The sequence below is a fragment of the Somniosus microcephalus genome, chromosome 25 (genome assembly GCF_052327205.1).
Source record: "Somniosus microcephalus isolate GS21.2 chromosome 25, FLI_Smic_1.0, whole genome shotgun sequence".
In the NCBI taxonomy this organism is placed as follows: Eukaryota; Metazoa; Chordata; class Chondrichthyes; order Squaliformes; family Somniosidae; genus Somniosus; species Somniosus microcephalus.
In genome coordinates, this window is record NC_141011.1 from 1,831,432 (window position 1) to 1,857,058 (window position 25,627).

General features: G+C 47.9%; 1 protein-coding gene across 10 annotated transcripts in view; it reads left to right on the forward strand.

The window, feature by feature from the left end:
* Positions 1 to 989: 989 nt before the first annotated feature.
* Positions 990 to 25,627, forward strand: part of usp48 (ubiquitin specific peptidase 48) — a 208,321-nt gene continuing 183,683 nt past the window's right edge. For 3 of the 10 annotated variants that reach the window (XR_015073512.1, XR_015073513.1, XR_015073514.1), the window contains exon 1: positions 990 to 1,605. Coding sequence is in view for 5 of the 10 variants with exons in the window: in XM_085966770.1 (XP_085822896.1) it covers positions 1,472 to 1,605 (134 nt within the window). In the remaining 5 variants the exon portion in view is untranslated. The remainder of the gene's footprint in view (positions 1,606 to 25,627) is intronic. The other 7 variants (XM_085966770.1, XM_085966771.1, XM_085966775.1 and 4 more) reach the window with 3 other exon arrangements.

Here is a 25,627-nt window from a genome sequence, read left to right on the forward strand (position 1 = left end):
CTGTGCTCGCTGACCTACATTGGCTCCCGATTAAGCAGCGCCTCGATTTCAAAATTCTCATCCTTGTTTTCAAATCCCTCCATGGCCTCGCCCCTCCCTATCTCTGTAATCTCCTTCAGCCCCACAACCCCCCTGAGATATCTGCGCTCCTCTAATTCTGCCCTCTTGAGCATCCCTGATTATAATCACTCAACCTTCCGTTTCCAAGGCCCTAAGCTCTGGAATTCCCTGTCTAAACCGCTCCACTTCTCTTTCCTCCTTTAAGCCACTCCTTAAAACCTACCTCTTTGACCAAGCTTTTGGTCACCTGCCCTAATTTATTTATCCTTATGTGGCTTGGTGCTCCTGTGAAGGGCCTTGGGGCATTCTACTACATTAAAGGTGCTATATAAATACAAGTTGTTGTTGATAGAACCTCAGTCCTTGTAAAAAAAATTGCACCTTCTCCAGTGCCTGTGTAGAAATGTATAGTGAGGGTGCAGCTAATTGTATTTCTTTTAAGTTTTCCTTTCTAACTTTATTTAATCAAAGTTAAGACAGTAAATAAACTAACATAAACACAGCACAATTACCATCCTGTGTTTCATGTACGCTCAAGTTAAGCATAACTGTATGTTCTGATTAAACTTGTAGTCAGCATTGAAGTGCATATAGGCTTTTTCCATTCAGGATACATACATACTATAAAATCAGACATCGCATACACTTGTTTGAGTACATAAATAATCACTGAGATGAAGCAGCAAAACCAGCTAGGATGCCAACACATGGGGCTTTCTCGTGAATGAAACGAAGCAGTGTTAGCATACATTCAGTTACCGATAGGCCCGTTTGTGACCCTGCCATGTTAGAAAGCCGTGCTGCAGAGAAAGTCCACACACAAAGGAAGAAATGCAACATTGAAACCTGCCTGTAATATGGGCAAAGCGCAGCCCCAGCTGATCGTGTTGTGTGAGGAGCATCACTCCCTGCCTGTGTACTACGTCACGCTGTCCCTGTGTGCTACGTCAGGTTGGCGGTTGCTTGGCGGCGTAGAGCAGGCCCGGGACCGGAGAGCAGGCCGCGGACCCAGAGTGTCGAGAGCCCGGCCCCGACACCGAGTACAGGCCGCGGACCCCGAGTGTCGAGAGCCCGGCCCCGACACCGAGCACAGGCCCGGGACCGGAGAGCAGGCCGCGGACCCCGAGTCTCGAGAGCCCGACACCGAGCACAGGCCGCGGACACCGAGTACAGGCCCGGGACCGAGCACAGGCCGCGAACACCGAGTACAGGCCGCGGACCCCGACACCGAGCCCGGGACCGGAGAGCAGGCCGCGGGCCCAGAGTACAGGCCCGGGACCGAGCACAGGCCGCGGACCCCGAGCCCCCGACACCGAGCACAGGACCGGAGAGCAGGCCCGGCCCGGCCCCCGAGAGCCCGCTCCCTCAGCCCGCGGCCCCCCGCTAACCCTCTCCCCGCCCCTCAGCGCGCATGGCCCCGAAGCAGCAGCTGGAGAAGGCGGCCTGGCAGTGGGCGGAGAGCGTCAGGCCGGAGGAGGTGAAGCGGGAACACATCGAGCTGGCCTACCGCGTCCGGCTGGGCCCGTGCCGGAGGGACGCCCGCAGGTAACCGGGGCCCGGGGATACACAGACCACGGCCGCTGTCCGAGCTCCGGGCTGCGTCTCACACTCGCGCCATCACCGCCTGGGAGCGGCCCGGCCCGCGGGGGATGGGGGGGCCAACAACAACAACAACAACTTGGATTTATATAGCGCCTTTAACACAGTAAAACGTCCCAAGGCGCTGCACAGGAATATTATAAGACAAAACATTTTGACACCGAGCCACATAAGGATAAATTGGGGCAGGTGACCAAAAGCTTGGTCAAAGTGGTAGGTTTTAAGGAGCGTCTTAAAGGAGGAGAGAGGGGTGGAGAGGTTCAGGCAGGGAATTCCAGAGCTTAGGGTCTAGGCAACAGAAGGCACGGCCACCGATGGTTGAGCGATTATAATCAGAGGTGCTCAAGGGGGCAGAATTAGAGGAGCGCAGCTATCTCGGGCAAGTGGGGCTGGAGGAGATTACAGAGATAGGGAGGGGCGAGGCCATGGAGGGATTTGAAAAGAAGGGTGAGAATTTTGAAATTGAGATGTTGCTTAACCCGGAGCCAATGTAGGTCAGCGAGCAGAGGAGCGATGGGTGAACGTGACTTGGTGCGAGTTAGGACACCGACAGCCGAGTTTTGGATGACATTAAGTTTACGGAGGGTAGAACGGGGGAGGCCGGCCAGGAGTGCATTGGAATAGTCAAGTCTAGAGGTAACAAAGGCATGGATGAGGGTTTCAGCAGCGGAGGCAAGGGTAGAGACAGGCGATGTAACGGAGGTGGAAATAAGCGGTCTTAGTTATGCTGTGGATATATGGTCATCTCATTTCAGGGTCAATATGACACCAAGGTTCTGAACAGTCTGGTTCAGCCTCAGACAGAAATTAGGGAGAGGGATGGAGTTTGTGGCGGGGACCGAGAACAATGGCTTCGGTCTTCCCAGTATTTAATTGGAAAAAATTTCTGCTCATCCAGTATTGGATATTGGACAATCAGTCTGACAATTTAGAAACCGTGGAGGGATCAAGAGAAGTAGTGGTGAGGTAGCGCTGGGTGTCGTCAGCATACATGTAGAAACATAGGACATATAAATTGGCTAGAAAAAGCAATAATCCTGAGGATTGGGAGCAGTTTAGGAGTCAACAAAGGAGGACAAAAGGATTAATTAAGAAAGGGAAAATAGAATATGAGAGTAAGCTTGCAGGGAACATAAAAACTGACTGTAAAAGCTTTTATAGATATGTGAAGAGAAAAAGATTGGTGAAGTCAAGCGTAGGTCCCTTGCAGTCAGAATCGGGGGAATTTATAATGGGAAACAAGGAAATGGCAGATCAACTAAATACATACTTTGGTTCTGTCTTCACAAAGGAGGACACAAATAACCTCCCAGAGATGCCGGGGAACATAGGGTCTAATGAGAGGGAGGAACTGAAAGAAATCAGTATCTGTAGGGAAATGGTGTTAGGAAAATTGATGGGACTGAAGGCCGATAAATCCCCAGGGCCTGATGGTCTACATCCCAGGGTACTTAAGGAAGTGGCCCTAGAGATAGTAGATGCATTGCTGGTCATCTTCCAGAACTCGATAGACTCTGGAACAGTACCCATGGATTGGAGGGTAGCTAATGTTACCCCACTATTCAAAAAAGGTGGTAGAGAAAAAGTGGGGAATTATAGACTGGTAAGCCTGACATCGGTAGTGGGGAAAATGCTAGAGTCTATTATAAAAGATGTAATAGCAGAGCACTTGGAAAGCAGTGACAGGATCGGACAAAGTCAACATGGATTTACAAAAGGTAAATCATGCTTGACTAATCTACTGGAATTTTTTAAGGATGTAACTGGTAAAATAGATAAGGGAGAACCAGTGGATGTGGTGTATTTGGACTTTCAGAAGGCTTTCGATAAGGTCCCACATAAGAGATTAGCGTGCAAAATTAAGGCACATGGGATTGGGGGCAAGGTATTGACTTGGATAGAGAACTGGTTGGCGGACAGAAAGCAGAGAGTTGGAATAAACGGGTCGTTTTCCGAGTGGCAGGCAGTGACTAGTGGGGTACCGCAAGGATCGGTCCTAGGACCCAGCTGTTCACAATATATATTAATGATCTGGACGAGGGAATTGGATGTAATATCTCCAAATTTGCAGACGACACAAAGCTGGGTGGGAGGGTAAGCTGTGAGGAGGATGTCGTGAAACTCCAGTACGATTTGGACAGGTTGGGTGATTGGGCAGAAACATGGCAAATGCACTATAATGTGGATAAATGTGAGGTTATCCACTTTGGTGGCAAAAACAGGAAGGCAGATTATTATTTGAATGGCAATAGATTGGGAGAAGGGGAAGTGCAAAGAGACCTGGGTGTTATTGTGCACCAGTCGCTGAAGGTAAGCATGCAGGTGCAGCAGGCGGTTAAGAAGGCAAATGGTATGTTGGCCTGCGTAGCAAGAGGGTTCGAGTACAAGAACAAGGATGTCTTGCTGCAGTTGTACAGGGCCTTGGTGAGACCGCACCTTGAGTATTGTGTGCAGTTTTGGTCACCTTACCTGAGGAAGGACGTTCTTGCCATGGAGGGAGTGCAGCGGAGATTCACCAGGCTGATACCTGGGATGGCAGGAATGACGTACGAGGAGAGATTGTGTCGATTGGGCTTATACTCACTGGAGTTTAGAAGATTGAGAGGGGACCTCATCGAAACCTATAAAATTCTGTCAGGTCTGGACAGACTAGATGCAGGAAGGATGTTTCTGATGGCCGGGGAGTCCAGAACCAGGGGTCATAGTCTAAGGATAAGGGGTAAGCCATTTAGGACTGAAATGAGGAGGAATTTCTTCACCCAGAGAGTGGTGAACCTGTGAAATTCTCTACCACAGAGGGCGGTGGAGGCCAGTTCATTAAATAATATTCAAGAAAGAATTGGATATATTTCTTGAGGCTGAAGGGATATGGGGAGATGGCAGGGACAGGGTACTGAATTTGGATGATCAGCCATGATCTCATTGAATGGCGGAGCAGGCTCGAAGGGCCGAATGGCCTACTCCTGCTCCTATCTTCTATGTTTCTAACTGACACTGTTTCTGGATGATGTCTGCAAGGGGTAGTATATAGATGAGAAATAGGAGGGAGCTAAGGATACCTCCTTGGGGCACCTCCGAGGTAAGGATGCGGGAAGAGAAGCCGTTGCAGGTGATTTTCTGGCTACGATTAGATAGATGAGAACGGAACCAGGCGAATGTAGTCCCACCTAGCTGGACAATGGTGGAGAGTCGTTGGAGGAGGATGGAGTGGTCAATCGTGTCAAAGGCTGCAGACAGGTTGAGAGGGACGAGGAAGGATAGTTTACCTTTGTCACAGTCACAGAGGATGTCATTTGTGACTTTGAAAAGAGCCGTTTCGGTGCTGTGGCAGGGGCGGAAACCCGATTGGGAGATTCAAACGTGGAGTTGTGGGAAAGATGGGCACGGATTTGGGGGCGACAACACGTTCAAGGACTTTGGAGAGGAAAGGGGGATTGGAGATGGGGCGACAGTTTGCAAAGACTAATCGGACAAGGGTTGGTTTTTTGAGGAGTGGGGTGGTGATGGCAGATTTGAGGGAGAGGGGGACAGTACCCGAGGAGAGAGAACCATTAACAATGTCAGTTAACATGGGAACCAGAAAAGGAAGTTGGGTGGTCAGCAATTTAGTGGGAATAGAGTAGAGGGAGCAGAAAGTGGGTCTCATGGACATGATGAGCGTGGAGAGGTCAAGAGGGGCGATCGGAGAGAAACTGGAGAAAGATGTGAGTTCAGGGCTAGGGCAGAAGGATCCTTAGAGGAAGTTTATCCTGGTGGGCTAGGGGAAGGAAGGGAAGTGGCAGAGGCAGCTGATCGGATGGTCTCAGTCTTGGAGACAAAGAAGTCCAGGGGCTCCGCCCCAAACCTCCTTTAATATCTTGGTCCCTCCCCTCACTATTTTCTCCCTCCTTTCCGTCCCGCCCCTCCTTCCCTCCCTCCTTTCCGTCCCGCCCCTCCTTCCCTCCCTCCTTTCCGTCCCGCCCCTCCTTCCCTCCCTCCTTTCCGTCCCGCCCCTCCTTCCCTCCCTCCTTTCCGTCCCGCCCCTCCTTCCCTCCCTCCCTCCTTTCCGTCCCCTCCCTCCCTCCTTTCCGTCCCCTCCCTCCCTCCTTTCCGTCCCCTCCCTCCCTCCTTTCCGTCCCCTCCCTCCCTCCTTTCCGTCCCCTCCCTCCCTCCTTTCCGTCCCCTCCTTTCCGTCCCGCCCCTCCTTCCCTCCCTCCTTTCCGTCCCGCCCCTCCTTCCCTCCCTCCTTTCCGTCCCGCCCCTTCTTCCCTCCCTCCTTTCCATCCCTCCCTCTTTTTTTTCCTGCCCCTCTCCTTCCCTCCTTCAAGCATTGTTGCTGTGTGTATTTTGTGTCTTGGCTTGAACTTGAGGCAAATATTTCTCATTAAAATGTGGTGCTCTTAACCTATCACTGTAAATTGCTGCTACCAGCATGTAACAGCTCTGTAACCACTAGTATTTCACCCCAGTGTTATGTAGCTCGAAATATTCTTGTTTTTTTATTCGTTTATGGGATGTGGGCGTTGCTGGCAAGGTCAGCATTTATTGCCCATCCCTAGTTGCCCTTGAGAAGGTGGTGGTGAGCCGCCGCCTTGAACCGCTGCAGTCCGTGTGGTGAAGGTACTCCCACGGTGCTGTTAGGTAGGGAGTTCCAGGATTTTGACCCTGTGACGATGAAGGATCGGCGATATACTTCTATGTCAGGATGGTGTGTGACTTGAACATAACATAAGAAATAGGAGCAGGAATAGGCCACTTGGCCCCTCGAGCCTGCTCCGCCATTCAATAAGATCATGGCTGATCTTGGGCTCAAAGCTACTTCCCCGCCCGCTCCCCATAACCCTTCACTCCCTTATCTTGCAAAAATTTGTCTATCTCCACTTTAAATGTATTTAATGACCCAGCCTCCACGGCTCTCTGGGGCAGAGAATTCCACAAATTTACGACCCTCTGGAGAGAAGAAATTCCTCCTCATCTCAGTTCTAAAAGGGCGACCCTTTATTCTGAGACACTGCCCCCGAGTTCTAGATTTCCCCATGAGGGGAAACATCCTCTCTGCATCTACCCTGTCGAGCCCGCTCAGTATCTTATATGTTTCGATAAGATCACCTCTCATTCTTCTAAATTCCAATGAGTATAGGCCCAGCCTGCTCAACCTTTCCTCATAAGTCAACCCCCGCATCTCTGGAATTAACCTAGTGAATCGTCGCTGAACTGCTTCCAATGCAAATATATCCTTCCTTAAGTAAGGAGACCAAAACTGTACGCAGTACTCAAGGTGTGGTCTCACCAATACCTTGTACAGTTGGAGCAGGACTTCCCTGCTTTTATACTCCAACCCCCTTGAAATAAAGGCCAACATTCCATTTGCCTTTTTGATTACTTGCTGTATCTGCATGCTAACTTTTTGTGTTTCATGCACAAGGACCCCCAGGTCCCTCTGAACTGTAGCATTTTGTAATCTCTCTCCATTTAAATAATAGTTTGCTTTTTTATTTTTCCTGCCAAAGTGGATAACCTCGCACTTTCCCACATATACTCCATCTGCCAAATGTTTGCCCACTGTCTATATCCCTTTGCAGATTCTCTGAGTCTTCTGCACAACTTGCTTTCCCACCCATCTTTGTATCATCCGCAAACTTGGCTACATTACACTCGATCCCTCCATCCAAGTCATTAATGTAGATTGTAAATAGTTGGGGCACCAGCACCAATCCTTGTGGCACCCCACTAGCTACCGTTTGCCAACCAGAAAATGACCCATTTATCCCGACTCTCTGCTTTCTGTTAGTTAGGCAATTCTCTATCCATGCTAATATATTACCCCCAACTCCGTGAGCTCTTAACTTATGCAGTAACCTTTTATGTGGCACTTTATCGAATGCCTTCTGGAAATCCAAATACAGCACTTCCACTGGCTCACCCTTGTCAACCCTGCTTGTTACATCCTCAAAGAACTCCAGCAAATTTGTTAAACATGATTTCCCTTTCCTAAAACCATGCTGACTCTGTTTGACTGCAGTATATTTTTCTAAATGCCCTGCTACTGCTTCCTTAATGAAGGACTCCAGCATTTTCCCAATGACAGATGTTAGGCTAACTGGTCTATAGTTTCCTGCTTTCTGTCTCCCTCCTTTCTTAAATAGGGGTGTTACATTAGCGGTTTTCCAATCCACTGGGACCTCTCCAGAGTCCAGGGAATTTTGGTATATTGCAACCAATGAATCCACTATCTCTGCAGCCACTTCCTTTAAGACCCTGGGATGTAGGCCATCTGGTCCAGGGGACTTGTTGCCTTTTAGTCCCATTGTTTTACAGAGTACTATTTCCTTAGTGATGGTCATTATCTTTAGTTCCCCACTCTCTGTGGCCCCTTGATTATCCATTATTGGGATGTTGTTAGTGTCTTCTACAGTGAAGACAGATGCAAAATATTTGTTCAGAGTCTGTGCCATTTCCCCGTTCCCCATTACAGGTAGACTATCCTTTATCCGAACTTCCGAAAACCTCTAAAAACCGAAAGTCTTTTTGTTCAGCGTAAGTCGTGCGCACGACATGACCAGAGTGGCGCACGACTTACGCTGAGCAGGGCAGAGGGTCACAGAGTTCCCTCCTGGGTAGGAGATTGCAGGCCGAGCCAGGCAGTGTGAAGGAGATACCGGGAGAGTGAACCCAACAATACAGCGGCCCGTCCGATAGCTGCAGCGGCCCGTCCGATATTCTTTTCTCCCCTCCCCACCCGACCTGACCCCCGACCCGTCCGATATTCTTTTCTCCACCCGACCCCCGACCCGTCTGATATTCTTTTCTCCACCCCCAACCCCCGACCCGTCCGATATTCTTTTCTCCCACCCGACCCGACCCCCCCCCCCCCCGACCCGAACCGCGGCCCATCCGATATTCTTTTCTCCCCGCCACCCCCGACCCCCGACAAATTTCCCAGTCTTATAAAATACCTTCTGAAATCCGAAAACCGAAACTCAGCTGGTCCCAAGGCTTTCGGATAAGGTATAGTGTACCTGTATTAATTCCCCAGTCTCATCCTCTAAGGGACCAACGTTTACTTTAGCTACCCTCTTCCTTTTTATACACCTGTAGAAGCTCTTACTATCTGTTTTAATGTTTCTTGCCAGCTTACTCTCATAATTCATCTTCTCTATTATTTTTTAAGTCATCCTTTGCTGGTTTTTAAAAATTTCCCAATCCTCTGACCTCCCAACAATCTTGGCAACATTGTATTGTATTTTATTGTATTGTATTGTATTGTATTGTATGCCTTTACTTCCTTAGTTAGCCACGGATAGTGCTCCCTTCTCTTAAAATCTTTCTTTCTCAATGGAATATATTTTTGTCGAGTTATGAAATATCTCCTTAAATGTCCGCCACTGCATTTCAACTTTCTTACCCTGTAATTTGTTTTTCCAGTCCACTCTAGCCAGTTCTGCCCTCATGCCATTGTAATTGCCTTTGTTTAAGATCAGGACACTGGTTTGAGATACAACTTTCTCACCCTCCAACTGAATCTGAAATTCAACCATGCTATGATCACTCTTTCCTAGAGGATCCTTTACTATGAGATCATTTATTAATTCTGTCTCATTACATAGTACCAGATACAAGATAGCCTGCTCTCTGGTTGGTTCCATTACATACTGTTCTAGCAAACCATCCCGGATACACTCTATGAACTCCTCCACCAGGCTACCATGGCCAATTTGATTTGTCCAATCAATATGGAGATTAAAATCACCCATGATTATTACCGTACCTTTTGTTACAGGCCTCCAATATTTGTTGATTTATACTCTGTCCAACAGCATTGCTACTGTTCAGGGGCCTGTAGACTCCGCCCACCAGAGACTTTTTCCTTTTATTATTTTTTATCTCCACCCAAACCGATTCTACATCTTGATCTTCTGAGCCAATCTCACTTCTCACCACTGCACTGATCCCATCCTTTACCAACAAAGCCACCCCACCTCCCTTTCCTTTCTGTCTATCCTTCCGAATTGTCAAATACCCCGGAATATTCCGTTCCCAGCCCTGGTCACCTTGCAACCACGTCTCTGTAATGGCGATCAGATCATTCCCATTTGTATCTATTTGTGCCGTCAACTCATTTATCTTGTTACGAATGCTGCGTGCATTCAGATATAAAGCTTTTAACTTTGTCTTTTTACCATTTTTCCTGGTTTTGGCCTTTTTTTCTGTTACACTCTTATTTTTAAACATTCTGTCCCTTCCTGTCACACTCTGGTTATAATTTCCCCCATCTCTAACCTGCTCTATTGCTTTCTCATTTCTCATTGACTTTTTATTTTCCTGCTCTCCTGGATCCTCCGCCCCCCCCCCCCCCCCCCCCCACTATTTAGTTTAAAGCCCTCTCTACAGCCCTAGTTATTCGATTTGCCAGGACTCTAGCCCCGGCATGGTTCAAGTGAAGCCCGTCCAAACGGAACAGCTCCCTCTTATCCCAGTACTGGTGCCAGTGCTCCACGAATCGAAACCCATTTCTCCCACACCAGTCTCTGAGCCACTCGTTCATTTCTCTGATCTTATTTACCCTATGCAAATTCGCTCGTGGCTCCGGTAGTAATCCAGAGATTATTACCTTTGTGGTTCTGCTTTTTAATTTAGCCTCTAGCTGCTCGTACTCTCTCAACAGAACCTCTTTGTCCTACCTATGTCATTGGTACCTATGTGGACCATGACAACTGGATCTTCCCCCTCCCACTCCAAGTTTCTCTTGGAGGGGAACTTGGAGGTGGTGGTGTTCCCATGCGCCTGCTGCCCTTGTCCTTCTAGGTGGAAGAGGTCACAGGTTTGGGAGGTGCTGCCGAAGAAGCCTTGGCGAGTTGCTGCAGTGCATCATGTAGATGGTACACACTGCAGCCACAGTGCGCCGGTGGTGGAGGGAGTGAGTGCTTAAGGTGGTAGATGGGGTGCCAATCAAGTGGGCTGCTTTGTCTTGGATGGTGTTGTGCTTCTAGAGTGTTGTTGGAGCTGCACTCCAGGCAAGTGGAGAGTATTCCATCACACTCCTTACTTGTGCCTTGTAGATGGTAGAAAGGCTTTGGGGAGTCAGGAGGTGAGACACTCGCCGCAGAATACCTAGCCTCTGACCTGCTTTTGTTGCCACAGTATTTATGTGGCTGGTCCAGTTAAGTTTCTGGTCAATGGTGACCCCCAGGATGTTGATGGTTGGTGATTCGGCGATGGTAATGCCATTGAATGTCAAGGGGCGGTGGTTAGACTCTCGCTTGTTGGAGATAGTCATTGCCTGGCACTTCTGTGGCGTGAATGTTACCTGCCACTTATCAGCTCAAGCTTGAACGTCGTCCAGGTCTTGTTGCATACGGGCATGGACTGCTTCACTATCTGAGCAGTTGTGAATGGCACTGAACACCGTGCAGTCATCAGCGAACATCCCAATTTCTGACCTTATGTTGGAGGGAAGGTCGTTGATGAAGCAGCTGAAGATGGTTGGGCCTAGGACACTGCCCTGAGGAACTCCTGCAGCGATGTCCTGGGGCTGTGATGATTGACCTTCAAGTACCACAACCATCTTCCTTTGTGCTAGGTATGACTCCAGCCAGTGGAGAGTTTTCCCCCTGATTCCCATTGACTTCAATTTTACTAGGGTGCCTTGATTGCACACTCGGTCAAATGCTGTCTTGATGTCAAGGGCAGTCACTCTCACCTCCCCTCTGGAATTCAGCTCCTTTGTCCATGTTTGGACCAAGGCTGTAATGAGGTCTGGAGCAGAGTGTTCTTGGCGGAACCCAAACTGGGCATCAGTGAGCAGGTTATTTGCGAGTAAGTGCTGTTTGATAGCACTGTCGCTGACACCTTCCATCACTTTGCTGATGATTGAGAGTAGACTGATGGGGCGGTAAATGGCCAGATTGGATTTGTCCTGCTTTTTGTGGACAGGACTTACCTGGGCAGCTTTCCACATTGTTGGATAGATGCCAGTGTTGTAGCTGTACTGGAACAGCTTGGCTAGAGGCGCGGCTAGCTCTGGAGCACAAGTTTTCAGCACGATAGCCGGGATGTTGTCGGGGCCCATAGCCTTTGCTGTATCCAGTGCGCTCAGCCGTTTCTTGATATCACGTGGAGTGAATCGAATTGGCTGAAGACTGGCTTCTGTGATGGTGGGGACCTCAGGAGGAGGCCGATATGGATCATCCACTCAGCACTTCTGGCTGAAGATGGTTGCAAACGCTTCAGCCTTGTCTTTTGCACTCATGTGCCGGGCTCCACCATCATTCAGGATGGGGATATTCATGGAGCTTCCTCCTCCCGTTAGTTGTTTAATGGTCCACCACCATTCACGACTGGATGTGGCATGACTGCAGAGCTTTGATCTGATCCATTGATTGTGGGATCGCTTAGCCCCATCTAGCATGCTGCTTCCGCTTTTTAGCATGCCTGTAGTCCAGTGTTGCAGCTTCCCCAGGTTGGCACCTCATTCTTAGGTACGCCTGGTGCTGCTCCTGGCATGCTCTTCTACACTCCTTATTGAGCCAGGGTTGGTCCCCTGGCTTGGTGGTAATGGTAGAGTGAGGGATGTGCCAGGCCATGAGGTTACAGATTGCGGTGGAATACAATTCTGCTGATGGCCCACAGTGCCTCATGAATGCCTAGTTTTGAGCTGCTAGATCTGTTCTGAATCTATCCCATTTAGCACGGTGGTAGTGTCACACAACACGATGGAGGGTGTTCTCAGTGTGAAGACGGGACTTCGTCTCCACAATGACTGTGTGGTGGTCACTGCTACCAATACTGTCATGGACAGATGCATCTGCGACAGGTAGATTGGTGAGGACGGGGTCAAGTAGGTTTTTCCCCTCGTGTTGGTTCTCTCACCACATGTCGCAGGCCCAGACTGGCAGTTATGTCGTTCAGGACTCGGCCAGCTCGGTCAGTAGTGGTGCTACTGAGGCACACTTGGTGATGGACATCGAAGTCCCCCACCCAGAGTACATTCTGTGCCTTTGCTACTCTCGGTGCTTCTTCCAAGTGGTGTTCAACATGGAGGAGTACTGATTCATCAGCTGAGGGAGGGCGGTAGGTGGTAATCAGCAGGAGGTTTCCTTGCCCATGCTTGACCTGAAGCCATGAGACTTCATGGGGTCCAGAATCAATGTTGAGGACTCCCAGGGCCACCCCTTCCCGACTGTATACCACTGTGCCGCCACCCCTGGTGGGTCTGTCCTGCCGGTGGGACAGGACATACCCAGGGATGGTGATGGAGGAGTTCGGGACATTGGCTGAAAGGTATGATCCTGTGAGGATGACTGTGTCAGGCTGTTGTTTGACTAGTCTGTGGGACAGCTCTCCCAATTTTGGCACAAGTCCCCAGATGATGGTGAGGAGGACTTTGCAGGGTTGACTGGGCTGTGTGTGCCGTTGCTGTGTCCGTAGCCGGTGCCGAGGTAGATGCCGGGTGGTCTGTCCGGTTTCTTTCTTATTATTTTGTTTCATAGCGGTTTGTTACAACTGAGTGGCTTGCTAGGCCATTTCAGAGGGCAGTTAAAAGTCAACCACATTGCTGTAGGTCTGGAGTCACATATAGGTCAGACCGGGTAAGGACGGCAGATTTCCTTCCCTAAAGGACATTAGTGAACCAGATGGGTTTTTACGATAATCCGATAGTTTTATGGTTACCATTACTGATACTAGCTTTTTCTCACCACATCCCAAGTTTGGAAGCCCAGATGTAATTGTACTACAGGAAACTTCGCGATATCCGGCACCGACGGGACCGGCGTGATGCCGATCTAGGAAAACTTCCGGACAGACCAGCGCTAATGTTGAAGGATACGGAGGTTTTCATCTCCGTATCTGACAACAAACACTGTTGCTTAGCAACAGCTTGTAAACAGTCGGCCCGTACCTTGGAAGCGTCTCTGTAGCTTAGCAACAGCTTCAGAGACGCTTTCCAGAGACTGTTTAAAAAAATGCTAGGAGAAGAAAAAAAAAAGAAAAAAAACCTAACAAAATGGCTGCTGATTTCTGCCATTAGATCGAGGTTTCCGGACATACAACCTCTGGATAAACCAAAGTTTCCTGTATTGTATATTTACTGTTCAAGTGAATGTACTTGAAAATTTTACATGCCCACCATTCTGCTTTAGTGACATTTTATGTACAGCACTAAAGCTGGTCATGCTTGGCTACTCTGCATGCTTTGTAGCAGGTGGCTGTAAAGTGATTGGCAGTAGCCTTTGGCAGGGAAGTTCTTTAGCCTATGCAGACTCAGCATATAATTCCAGGCACCTTAGAGCATTGTCATCACCAGCATTCAAAGCCTGTAGGTCACCAGATGGTTTAGTTAGTGAGCATGAGCGATGTAGGACGTGGCTAGTATTTGTTCTCTCGGACATTTACCGTGGTGACGAAGGCACCATTGGTGAAGATTTGAAGTGCATTGTCCCAGTCCAGTTTGGAAACGGATGTTAAGTGCTCAATTGCATCGCGGTTAGTTGAATCCTGGTTGACGGTCTGTATGGTTCAAGATAATATGGTGATTTATAAAAGCATCTGCTCTCCACTCTTCCCGCCAGCGAGTTGATGAGGAAAAGTCAAATGAATCAATAAAGGTTGATCATATTGAGTGAGTTGGTGGATGAAACTAGAATGAATTGGCAACATGATTTTTACACAAAGCCTACTTAACCAATTTTGCATCTGACCAACTAAGATGTGGAAGAGCTATGTTGCAGAGGGCTAGTAACTTTGGTATAGAATTTTGGTTAGACCACACTTGGAGTACTGTACGCAGTTCTGGTCTCCGTATCGCAAAAAGGATATAGAAGCACTGGAAAAACTGCAAAAAAGATTTACAAGGATGATACTAGAACTGAGAGCGTACAACTATCAGGAAATACTGAACAGGCTGGGGCTCTTTTTTATCTGACTGAGTGGTGACCTGATAGAGGTCTTTAAAATTGTGAAGGGGTTCGATAGGGTAGACGTAGAGAAGATGTTCCCACTTGTGGGGAGTCAAAAACTAGGAGCCATAAATATAAGATAGTCATTAATCCAATAAGGAATTCAGGAGAAACTTCTTTACTCAGTGTGATGAGAATGTGGCACTTGCTACCACCTGGAGTGGTTTAGGCGATTAGCATAGATGCATTTAATGGGAAGCTAGGTAAGTACATGAGGGTGAAAGGAATAGGATATACTGATAGGGTGAGGGCGAAAGGAATAGGATATACTGATAGGGTGAGGGCGAAAGGAATAGGATATACTGATAGGGTGAGGGTGAGAGGAATAGGATATACTGATAGGGTGAGGGCGAGAGGAATAGGATATACTGATAGGGTGAAAGGAATAGGATATACTGATAGGGTGAGAGGAATAGGATATACTGATAGGGTGAGATGAAGTAAGATAGAAGGAGGCTCGTGTGGTGTATAAACACCGCCAGTTTGGCTGAATGGCCTTTCTGTGCTGTAAAGTTCTATGTAACTGTGGGAGTGAATTATGGCGTGATGTGCCTGGCAGACTACCAGTACAGTGGCAAACCCAAACGGAGTACAATATTTCTGCAACTGAATAGCAGGGTGTGAGAGCAAATAAGTGTAAAGTGGAGGAATTTGCTCCCAGACAGTTGACAAGTTTGGCAGTTAGGTTATTTCAGGTTTGAACTTCCTCAACAGTTTTGAATGGATGGTTTTTGTAGATTAGTGACCGGTCTCCCAAGTCAGCAGGGTGAGCATCATGTTGTAGGAGTTGACCATTTAGGATGTTAGGAAGTTCACGAGAGGCACTATGATTGTGCCAAGTGAAAAACAGAGGACACAATCTTTGTGGTACTTGGTTGAAGATGTTATTTCAGGCAGTTCTCTGCCATAAGTTTCATAGTCTTACAATGTGCAGTTTCCAGGGTGGAAAAGTTACTACCAAATGCACTGTCAACAGCATAGTTGGATTTCTGCGGTCTGGTCACAGGCAGGTCATTTACGTACAGATTAAAAAGGAGTATGGAGCTAGAACTGATCCATGAGGGAGGCCACTGATTTGGTATATCCACGTGCTGTTGCGGTCGGCCATGTGAATTCCAAAATATCAACCTCGGAGCTTTATTTCAGCCAAGCAGGGTGGCTCAATCTGGCGGGACTGTCGCCATTTTTGCCAGAACCCCAGTATGCTAGTCAGTGTGGTCTGGCTCAGCAGCTCATTCTGATTTGAGGCCCCTTAGTCTTTCTTTCCAGAATTACATCTACAACTTTAGTGTCAACTATTCATATAAGTAGTGAAAGGGTTGTTGGAGGAAGGGTGGGCCAATTATGGACTAGAAAGGAAGATCATCTTATGGAGGCAGAGGGCATGGTTGAGGTATAAATGAGTATTTTGCACGTGTCTTCATGAAAGATGATAGTAAAGGAGGAGATAGTAGAGATATTGTATCTGATAAAAATAGACAGAGGTACTTAAAAAAGTTGGTAGTATTCAAAGGAGAAAAGTCACCCGGTCCGGATGGGATGCGTCCTCGGTTGGTGAGGAAATAAGGGTGGAAATTGCAGAGGCTCTGGCCACAATCTTCCAATCCTCATTAGATGTGGGAGCCGTGCCAGAGGACTGGAGGATTGCAAATGTTACACCCCTGTTGAAAATAGGGAAGAGGGATAAACTGGGTAAATACAGGCATGTCAGCTTAAAGTCGGTGGTGGGGAAACTTTTGAGACAAAAATCCGGGACAAAATTAAGTGGCACTTAGAAAAGAATAGGTTAATAAATGAAAGCCAGCACGGACTTGTTAAAGGTTTGTGTTTGACTAACTTGATTGAGTTCTTTGAAGTAACGGAGAGGGTTGATGAGGGTAGTGCAGTGGGTAATGTGTACATGGGCTGTCAAAATTGAAGCCCGTGGGATTAAAGGGACAGTGGCAGCGTGGATACGAAATTGGCTAAGGGACAGAGAGCAGTGGTGAGCGGTTGTTTTTCAGACTGGAGGGAGGTATACAGTGGTGTGCCCCAGGGGTCGGTATTAGGACCACTGCTCTTTTTGATGTATATTAATGACCTGGACTTGGGTATGTATACAGGGCATAATTTCAAAGTATGCAGATGACATGAAATTCGGAAAGGTAGTAAACAATGAGGATAGATTTCAGGAGGACATAGATTGGTGAAAGACATGTGGAAAAGTGATATATTTTGGTAGGAAGAATGAGGAAAGGCAATATAAAGTAAATGGTACAATTTTAAAGGGGGTGCAGGAACAGAGTCCTGGGGGTATATGTATCGAAATATTTGAAGGTAGCAGGGCAAGTTGAGAAGGCTTTGGGGATCCTTGGCTTTATAAATGGAGGCATGGAGTACAAAAGCAAGGATGTTATGCTAAAGCTTTATAAACACTGGTTAGGCCCCAGCTGGAGTATTGTGTTCAATTCTGGGCGCCGCACTTTAGGAAGGATGTCAAGGCCTTGGAGATGGTGCAGAGGAGATTTACTAGAATAGTACCAGAGATGAGGGACTTCAGTTACGTGGAGAGACTAGAGAAGCTGGGATTGTTCTCCTGAGAGCAGAGAAGGTTAAGAGGTGATTTGATAGAGGTGTTCAAATCATGAAGGGTTTTGATCAAGTAAATAAGGAGAAACTGTTTCCAGTGCCAGAAGGGTTGGTAACCAGAGGACACAGACTTAAGGTCATTGACAAAAGAACCAGAGGCGAGATGAGAAACCGATTTTTACACAGTGAGTTATGATCTGGAATGCACTGCCTGAAAGAGAAGCAGATTCAGTCGTAACTTTTAAGCAGATTCAGTCGTAACTTTTAAGCAGATTCAGTAGTAACTTTTAAGCAGATTCAGTCGTAACTTATAAAAAGGAATTGGATAAATATTTGAAGGGGAAAGATTTGCAGGGCGATGGGGAACGAGCGGGGGAGTCGAACAAATTGGATAGTTCTTCCAAAGAGCCGGCATAGGCACAATGGGCCAAATGGCCTCCTCCTGTGCTGTATCATTCTATGATTCTAGACTCGGAAGAATAGGAATTGGTATTGTGCTCAGCTCAAGGTGGCAGAAAGGTTGGTGGAAAAGAAAGTTGTGAATAATTACAGTAACAATAGTAAAATCATTTTTAGTTATGTTATAATAAAGGATGGCATTGGGGCATTGGAAGAACTCCATTACATTAATGGTAGCAGAGCATAGTCTACAGGAGTGAAAACTGATGCAAAGCAACCATTTCAAACCTCTGCCATGTCCTGGAAGTGTACCTGAAACTCTCCTGAAGAGTTCTTCCAAGAATGGCTCAAGTTGGCCATCTTGACTTTGTTCTTCCACTCTTCTTTTGCCTTTAAGGATGACCTTTGCAATAGTATAGTATTCCAATTTTCAGTATAGAGAGGAGATACATACAGAAGATAGTGGATGTCGTTTGCTTGTGTGCGCAGTTTGGCACCCCACATCGGCCACGTTTTGATTTTTCAAACGTGCAGATCGGATAAGAATTCAGAAATACACTTCATTAACTGGAAAGATTTTTTTTAAATACAAGGTGAATTTTTCTTTCCATGTTTTGGTGCTACACTATACCATCCTTTGGCAAAGATGGTGGGCAAGCAGCCTGCTGCGAGGCTTTTGCCAGTAGTGCTTTTGAGTTGGCCAGAAAGCAGATAGCGTAGATGGGAGAACAATTCCAATACCTTGCTCAAGTAGGCATTCTTCGTGAGACCCCGGACAGTTAATGACTGAGGGAGCTGTTTGGCTGTGGCAGCTATCGCAGCTGAAGCTGTCTGACATAAGTGAATTGCTGCACTTTGCCCATGGGTTGCTGAAAAGCGAGCAGGAACCAAGGCTGATCTCTCGTTACTCTCTGCCCATAACTTAGGAATGGTGAGGCCAGTTTACCACTGTAAAACTAACTCGACAAAGTTCAGAGATCAAAGCTGGGACTGTCCTGTTCTTGGTGCAGCAGCTTGTGGGACATTCTACATTGATCTACTGGCAGGGGCATCTCCAGTTTTAATCTGTCTTGTGAGGGAGAAGCTGGCGAGTAGGTAGGAAGATTTCAGCTAATCTTCCCACCTCCTTGTTCCCAACGCTCCTGAAGCTGCAAGGTAATTGGCTCGCTCGGCTGTCTGATTTATGGTTCTGGGCTCTTGGTCAAGAAACAATAACCTTTAAATTACTTGGGCCAACTTCCAGAAAATTATCTAACATGAACTTGCGCTTCATCAAAAGTCATTAGATTTTCTTCCTCTAACCATAAGTTCAAGACATCTTTCATTGTTTTCTTTTCGATGCAACTGCAGTCCTGTCTTTTCCATAACATTTAAAATTTTTGCCTATATATATCTGGTGCGAGGTCGAAACTGCGAATTGATTGTTTTACATTGTAATCCACGCTATATTTATGAAAACACTTACTGCTAAGTTCCAGACTTTTGCCCATATTTCTGTTTCCCCATCTATCATGGTTTGCTAACAATACCCTTTAGATTCAGTCTTTGATCCCCCTCCTTAAAATGTGGAATAAGGTTAGGTTTAATTGTTATTCTGTACAGATTTATGGGCTGAATCAGTTGGACCCTCACTTGCAGTCTCAGTCTTTCAGCCTCTCTGCCAATTTAAGTGGACATCAGCATTGGTTCGGTTCTGTGTTATGTGTCCTCTAACTCACCTTGTGTTGGCACGACTCTCTCTTCAGCCTCATGGTGATGCTGCCCTCCTTCCCCCTTCCCTTTGCTGTTCGCTCTACTTGTTTCAGCTTCCAGTTTCCCCACTATGGAATTAATTTCTGAACTTGTAGCTATAGTAACAGCAACTTGTTTCTGATAATTTGCTTAAATTAATACTTTGGACAGCTTGTTTGGTCTGTACGGTGACATTTATCCCATCTTAGCTGACATCAGTTGTTACACTTTGGGCTTTTCCCCAACACTTGCCTTCACAGCAAAAAATAGTTTCTATAAGTAGAATGTGTCTCCTATGATCTAAAACCTGCTCCCTTTTATGTGCCATGTTTTGGAAAGTAAGAATCTAAATGGGGTAAAGGAGCAAAGGGATCTCTGAGTACAAATACACAAATCACTAAAAGTAGCAATGCAGGTCAATAAGGCAATAAAAAAAGGCAAATCAAGCACTCTGGCTTATTTCTAGAGGGATAGAATTGAAAAGTACAGAAGTTATGCTAAATTTGTATCGAACCTTGGTTAAACCACACTTGAAGTACTGTGCGCAGTTCTGGTCGCCATATTATAAAAAGGATAATGGAGGCACTGGGCAGGGTGTAATAAAGATTTACAAGGAGGATGCCAGAACTGTGAGGTTATAAATATCAAGAAAAGATGAACAGACTGGGTCTCCCTTCTCTTGAAATGAAAAGGCTGAGGGAGTGACCTAATAGAGGTCTTTAAAATGATGAAAGGTTTTGATAGAGACACAGAGAGTGTGGGGGAAGAGCAAAACTAGAGGCCAGCAATATAAGCTAGTCATCAAGAAATCCAATAGGGAATTCAGGAGAAACTTCTTTACCCAGAGAGTGGTGCGAATGTGGACCTCACTACCACAGGGAGTGGTTGAAGCGAATCGTTAAATGCATTTAAGGGGAGGCTGGACAAGCATATGAGTGAGAAGGGAATAGAGGGTTATGCTGATAGTTAGATGAGGAAGGATGGGAGGAGGCTCAAGTGGAGCATAAACACCGGCATGGACTGGATGGGCAAAACGCCCTGTTTCTGTGTAATTCTATGCTTGATTTGAAGAATACAAATCAGAAGAAAGAATATTGTAGTTTAAAAAAAAATGAATGGACATCCAGGCCGCAAAATTCGGCTCCTTTGCGCCTGCCGTTAGCGCCTCCGGGGGGCGTTAACGGGGCGCAAAGGGCTTATCGCCTGGGCGGAGGCTTCCCGTGAAATTTGACGGGGCGCTACTGAGGCGCTAGCCGATAGCGCCCGGGCCGCTGCGTCACCGGCGATGGTGTCATCGCCCCGCTGCGACCCCTTACTGCCCAACGGCCGAAATTTGGCTGCGCCCCACGAGCAGTTTTGGCACCAGCCTTGCGGGTCGCGAGCCAGGTCGACCTCTGCTCATGGGGTGCTAATTAAAGGGAGGTGCGGCCGCAACCCGCGCCGCCATTTTATTTATTTTCGACGACCTGCAGGTCGGCCCTCCTTGGCGTGGTCCGTGGCCGCCATCACGCAGCCTGGCACCGCGTCTTGTTGCCGGGCTGCAGCCATGGCACCACGCCGCCCTGGTGGGCTAGTGTGGGCCATCGGAGGCCCTACAGAGCTCACAGCATCCCTTCCCTTTAACAGAAGGGGAGGGGCGCTGAAACGCGTCAGTGCTACGGCGAAGCGGCCGCGTAGCGGTCCAGCGCTACCGCGCTTTGCGCCCCCGACACTGCCCAAGTGGAAGTGGAGAGCCCGAGATAGCGCTCCGCTTCCTCGCCGAGGCGGTAAGTCAAATTTAGCGGCCGGGGTGGTACTTCCGCGCTGGGCGATAAATCTCCGGTGTTAATTTGATTACCACCCCCAAACAGGGCATAACCAAATTTCACCCCCCCACCCCCCAGTTTTCTAATCGTGCCAACAAGATCAACAATTCTACCAAAGATTGGTAGACAACTGATGGTAAAGTACATAATCAACTTCAGGGAAAGAACTAACTTACTAAGCTAGATCAGGACTCCTCTGAAGTTCCTGCCTAGTACTGCGAGCTCAAAGGTGAAGTTGAAACACATAACTGATTTTATTGGTGCTGTTGAAAAAAGTCTTCAAGCCACGCTTGTACGCATGATTGCAGGAGATGACTTGTCATTTTGGATGTCCTTTTCCTCCCATGGCCTTCGAGGGGCATTGCGGGGCAACGGGTTCACTTTGCCAGAGTCATGGAACACATGAGCATCATTGTCCATTGAATTGATGCAAAGTTTTGGAGCTTTTGAGTTCACAGTTCCCTACCAGCTGGAAATTGTGTTTATCTACTAGAAGTGCAACTCAAATTGCTAGGCTCTGTTGAAATGAGGGTGCGTGCGTGACCACAGTATGATGAAGACATTTGAAAGCTGAACAACTCTGCCACCAGCATGTTCTTGAATTTGCTCTGTTGGCCCTGTTTCCCATTCCCTGCTTAAGTTCCCTGACGTGTATACCAGAAGCAAAGAGCAAGCTGAATGTGGCAGCACGGACAGGGATGGTAGGGAATGCAGTGGGAATCCGGATACTGGTGACATTGGTCTGTTACTGTAGCAGATGATTAAAGCATACACTTTCAGTGGCTGCAATCATTTCTGTAAAACTCAGGATATTCTGCGTTCTGTGCAGCTTTTACATTGCTGCAAAATGAACAACTATGATTGGAAGATCTGTCATGTTTGACTAAATCTTAGTGCTTTTTTAGAGACTAGAGAGACTGTTTGAGTTTGAAAGGTGGAAGTTGAGTGTTTACTGTGTGATGGATGTTTTTTTTTATGGACTATTAAAGATGCTGTTGGTGGCATGTTTACTGGGTATATGGTTACTGTGTACAGTGGAAGATGGACCGATGTGTAACTATTGTCGCATAGCCCTTCAATCCAAGAGATTCCTACTGAAGCTGAACACAAGCTACGTAGAAATCACCAGAGGAATTGATTTTAGCAAAATATAATGTGAAAGCTTGAATAGAGCATGTGTAGGTGTAACACTTTCTTCCTGCTGCACCTTGTCACCCTCCTGTCACTCTTAATCCTAGTCAAGTTTATTATAATCAGCACAAATTTATTCTAACCTAGTCAAATCTATTTTATCTAACACATCTAATTGGGTCATTCTTCCTATATGATTGACTCCCATTCCCAACTTCGACTTTTTCCAAGAGATTTAGCAGACCACTAAACTAAAACAAACCAATTCAACCCAACCTAGATGTAAAAGTAAGAGGGGGAGAAATTCGGTGGGCTGCGCCACCAGTTAGCGCCTAAAGAGGGCACTCAGTGGCTTTAGCGCCACTGGCCACGCCTCCCGCGATATTTAGCTGGGGCGCTAATGGCGGCGTTAGCCTGTTGCGCTGCGCTGCCACCAATGATGTCATCGGTGTGCGCAGCGCCCCGCTACCGCCCTGATCGCGATATTTGGCAGCGACCACCTCTAGCGCCGCTCGCTAATCGCGCCCGGTTCACGGGGCCTACCTGTGGCGGCAGTGGCGCAAATTAAGGTGGAGGTGCGGGGCGGCCTTTTTTTTCGGCGGCCGCCTGCCAGCACCTCCGTCCCCGGCCTCCTGTTCTCCCCCCGCGGCAGTGCCAGCTGTTTTCCGAGAGCCCGGCACTTCTCCTCGGTGCCGGGCTCTTTTGCCGGCACTCGCGATCGCTCATCGCGCTGGTGCAGGCCCCTCCCCCTTAAGAATGGGAGGAAGGCCTGCAGTACCGCAGCGCGCTGTGCGGCACGTTGCGCTGCGATATTCAGTTTCAGCGCCCTAAGGGACGCGGAGCGCCCCGAGCCTCGCCCCGTGTCCCTCTTGGGGCGCTCAAGCTGAATTTCCGGCGATCGCTGCTGCTCCGATTGCAGCGCTAAATCTGGCGCCCAGGCGAGCTTGGCGCCCCGTTTGCGGCTCCACCCAATTTCTCCCCCAGAGTGTTTAAACTTTTTAAAGAAAGATTTTCAAAGTTTAGATAATGTACACCTTTCACCTCCTGCACTTGGCTCTCTATCTTATAGATACAAACCAATCTTAAAATGCTTTGTTCCAGCTCCCTCCTCAAATAACATACTGGTTCTGCACTGCATCCAACTTGTTAATTGACCTGTCAAACAAACAAGGGTCCTTGTCTAACTGAACCTGCAAGTGAGCGCACCGTTTATTCAGAGTTCTTGAACGTGTTGTCGCCTCGCCTCTGATTCTCTGGCTACGATTAGATAGATAAGAATGGAACCAGGAGAGTGCAGTCCCACCCAGCTGGATGACGGTGGCGAGGCGTTGGAGGAGGATGGAGTGGTCAACCGTGTCAAAGGTGGCAGACAAGTTGCGAAGGACAAGGAAGGATAGTTTACTTTTGTCACAGTCACAAAGGATGTCATTTATGACTTTGATGAGAGCCGTTTCAGTACTGCGGCAGGGCCGGAAACCTGATTGGAGGAATTCAAAGATGGAGTTGTGGGAAAGATGGGCATCCATGCCTCCTCATCCTTCTCGACTTGTCTGCCACCTTTGACACGGTTGACCACTCACCATCCTCCAACGCCTCTCCACTGCTGTCCAGCTGGGTGGGATTGCACTCGCCTGGTTCCATTCTTATCTATATAATCGTAGCCAGAGAATCACCTACAATGGCTTCCCTTCCCGCACCCCTGGTGTCCCCCAAGGATCCATCCATGGCCCCCTCCTATTTCTCATCTACATGTTGCCCCTTGGCGGCGACATCCGAAAGCACAGCGTCAGTTTCCACATGTACGCTGACGACACCCAGATCTACCTCTTCTCTCGACCCCTCCACGGTCTCTAAATTGTCAGACTGCTTGTCTGACATCCAGTACTAGATGAGCAGAAATGTTTTCCAATTAAATATTGGGAAGATCAAAGCCATTGTTTTCATTAGCCACTGACTCCATCCCTCTCCCTAACATCTGTCTGGGGCTGAACCACACTGTTCGCAACCTTGGTGTCATAGTGACTCTGGAATGAGCTGACCCTATATCCACAGCATAACTTAGACCGCCTATTTCCACCTCTGTAACATCACCCATCTCTGCCCCTGTTTCAGCTCATCCACTGCTGAAACCCTCATTCCTGCCTTTGTTACCCCTAGACTTGACTATTCCAACGCACTCCTGAATGGCCTCCCACATTCTACCCTCCGTAAACTTGAGGTCATCCAAAACTCGGCTGCCCGTGTCCTAACTCGCACCAAGTCCCGTTCACCCATCACCCCTGTGCTCGCTGCCCGTGTCCTAACTCGCACCCAGTCCCGTTCACCCATCACCCCTGTGCTCGCTGCCCGTGTCCTAACTCGCACCAAGTCTCGTTCACCCATCACCCCTGTGCTCGCTGCCCGTGTCCTAACTCGCACCAAGTCCCGTTCACCCATCACCCCTGTGCTCGCTGCCCGTGTCCTAACTCGCACCAAGTCCCGTTCACCCATCACCCCTGTGCGCGCTGCCCGTGTCCCAACTCGCACCAAGTCCTGTTCACCCATCACCCCTGTGCTCGCTGCCCGTGTCCTAACTCGCACCAAGTCCCGTTCACCCATCACCCTTGTGCTCGCTGACCTACATTGGCTCCTGGTTAAGCAGTGCCTCGATTTCAAAATTCTCATCCTTGTTTTCGATTCCCTCCATGGCCTCGCCCCTCCTGTAATCTCCAGCCCCACAACCCTCCCGAGCTATCTGCACTCCTCTAATTCTGCCCTCTTGAGCATCCCTGATTATAATCACTCAACCATTGGCGGCCGTGCCTTTGTTTGCCTAGGCTCAAAGCTCTGGAGTTCCATCCCTAAACCTCTCTGCCTCTTTACCTCCCTCCTTTAAGACACTCCTTAAACCTACCTCTTTGACCAAGCTTTTGGTCACCTGCCCTAATTTCTCCTTGTGTGGCTCGGTGTCAAATCTTCTGTCTTACAATGCTCCTGTGAAGTGCCTTGGGACGTTTTACTATGTTAAAGTTGCTATATAAATACAAGTTGTTGTTGGGGACTTTTTTTTGTCTGTTTTCCCCCACGCACTCCCTCCCCATTTTAGTTGGCCCCAGGCACAATTACTGATTGGGTGAAAGTAAATGCTGATCCTGGACCCAGGGTATGCAAAATTCTGGGATCGCAGGAGTCGTGTGGATTGTAAACTATAGTACTTTTCCATTATTATTTAATTTGATATCAGAAACCTCCATTTACCCCATGTCGAATGAGTTGGTGTGTTGTCTCAATCAGTAAGAAAATGTTTTTGATATGTACATTGGTAGCTGGTAATCTGATGCTGTTTGAAATCATTCTGTATTAATGGACAACATCCTAATCCAGTGACAAACCCCATGATTGACAGCCCTGCCAGAGCCT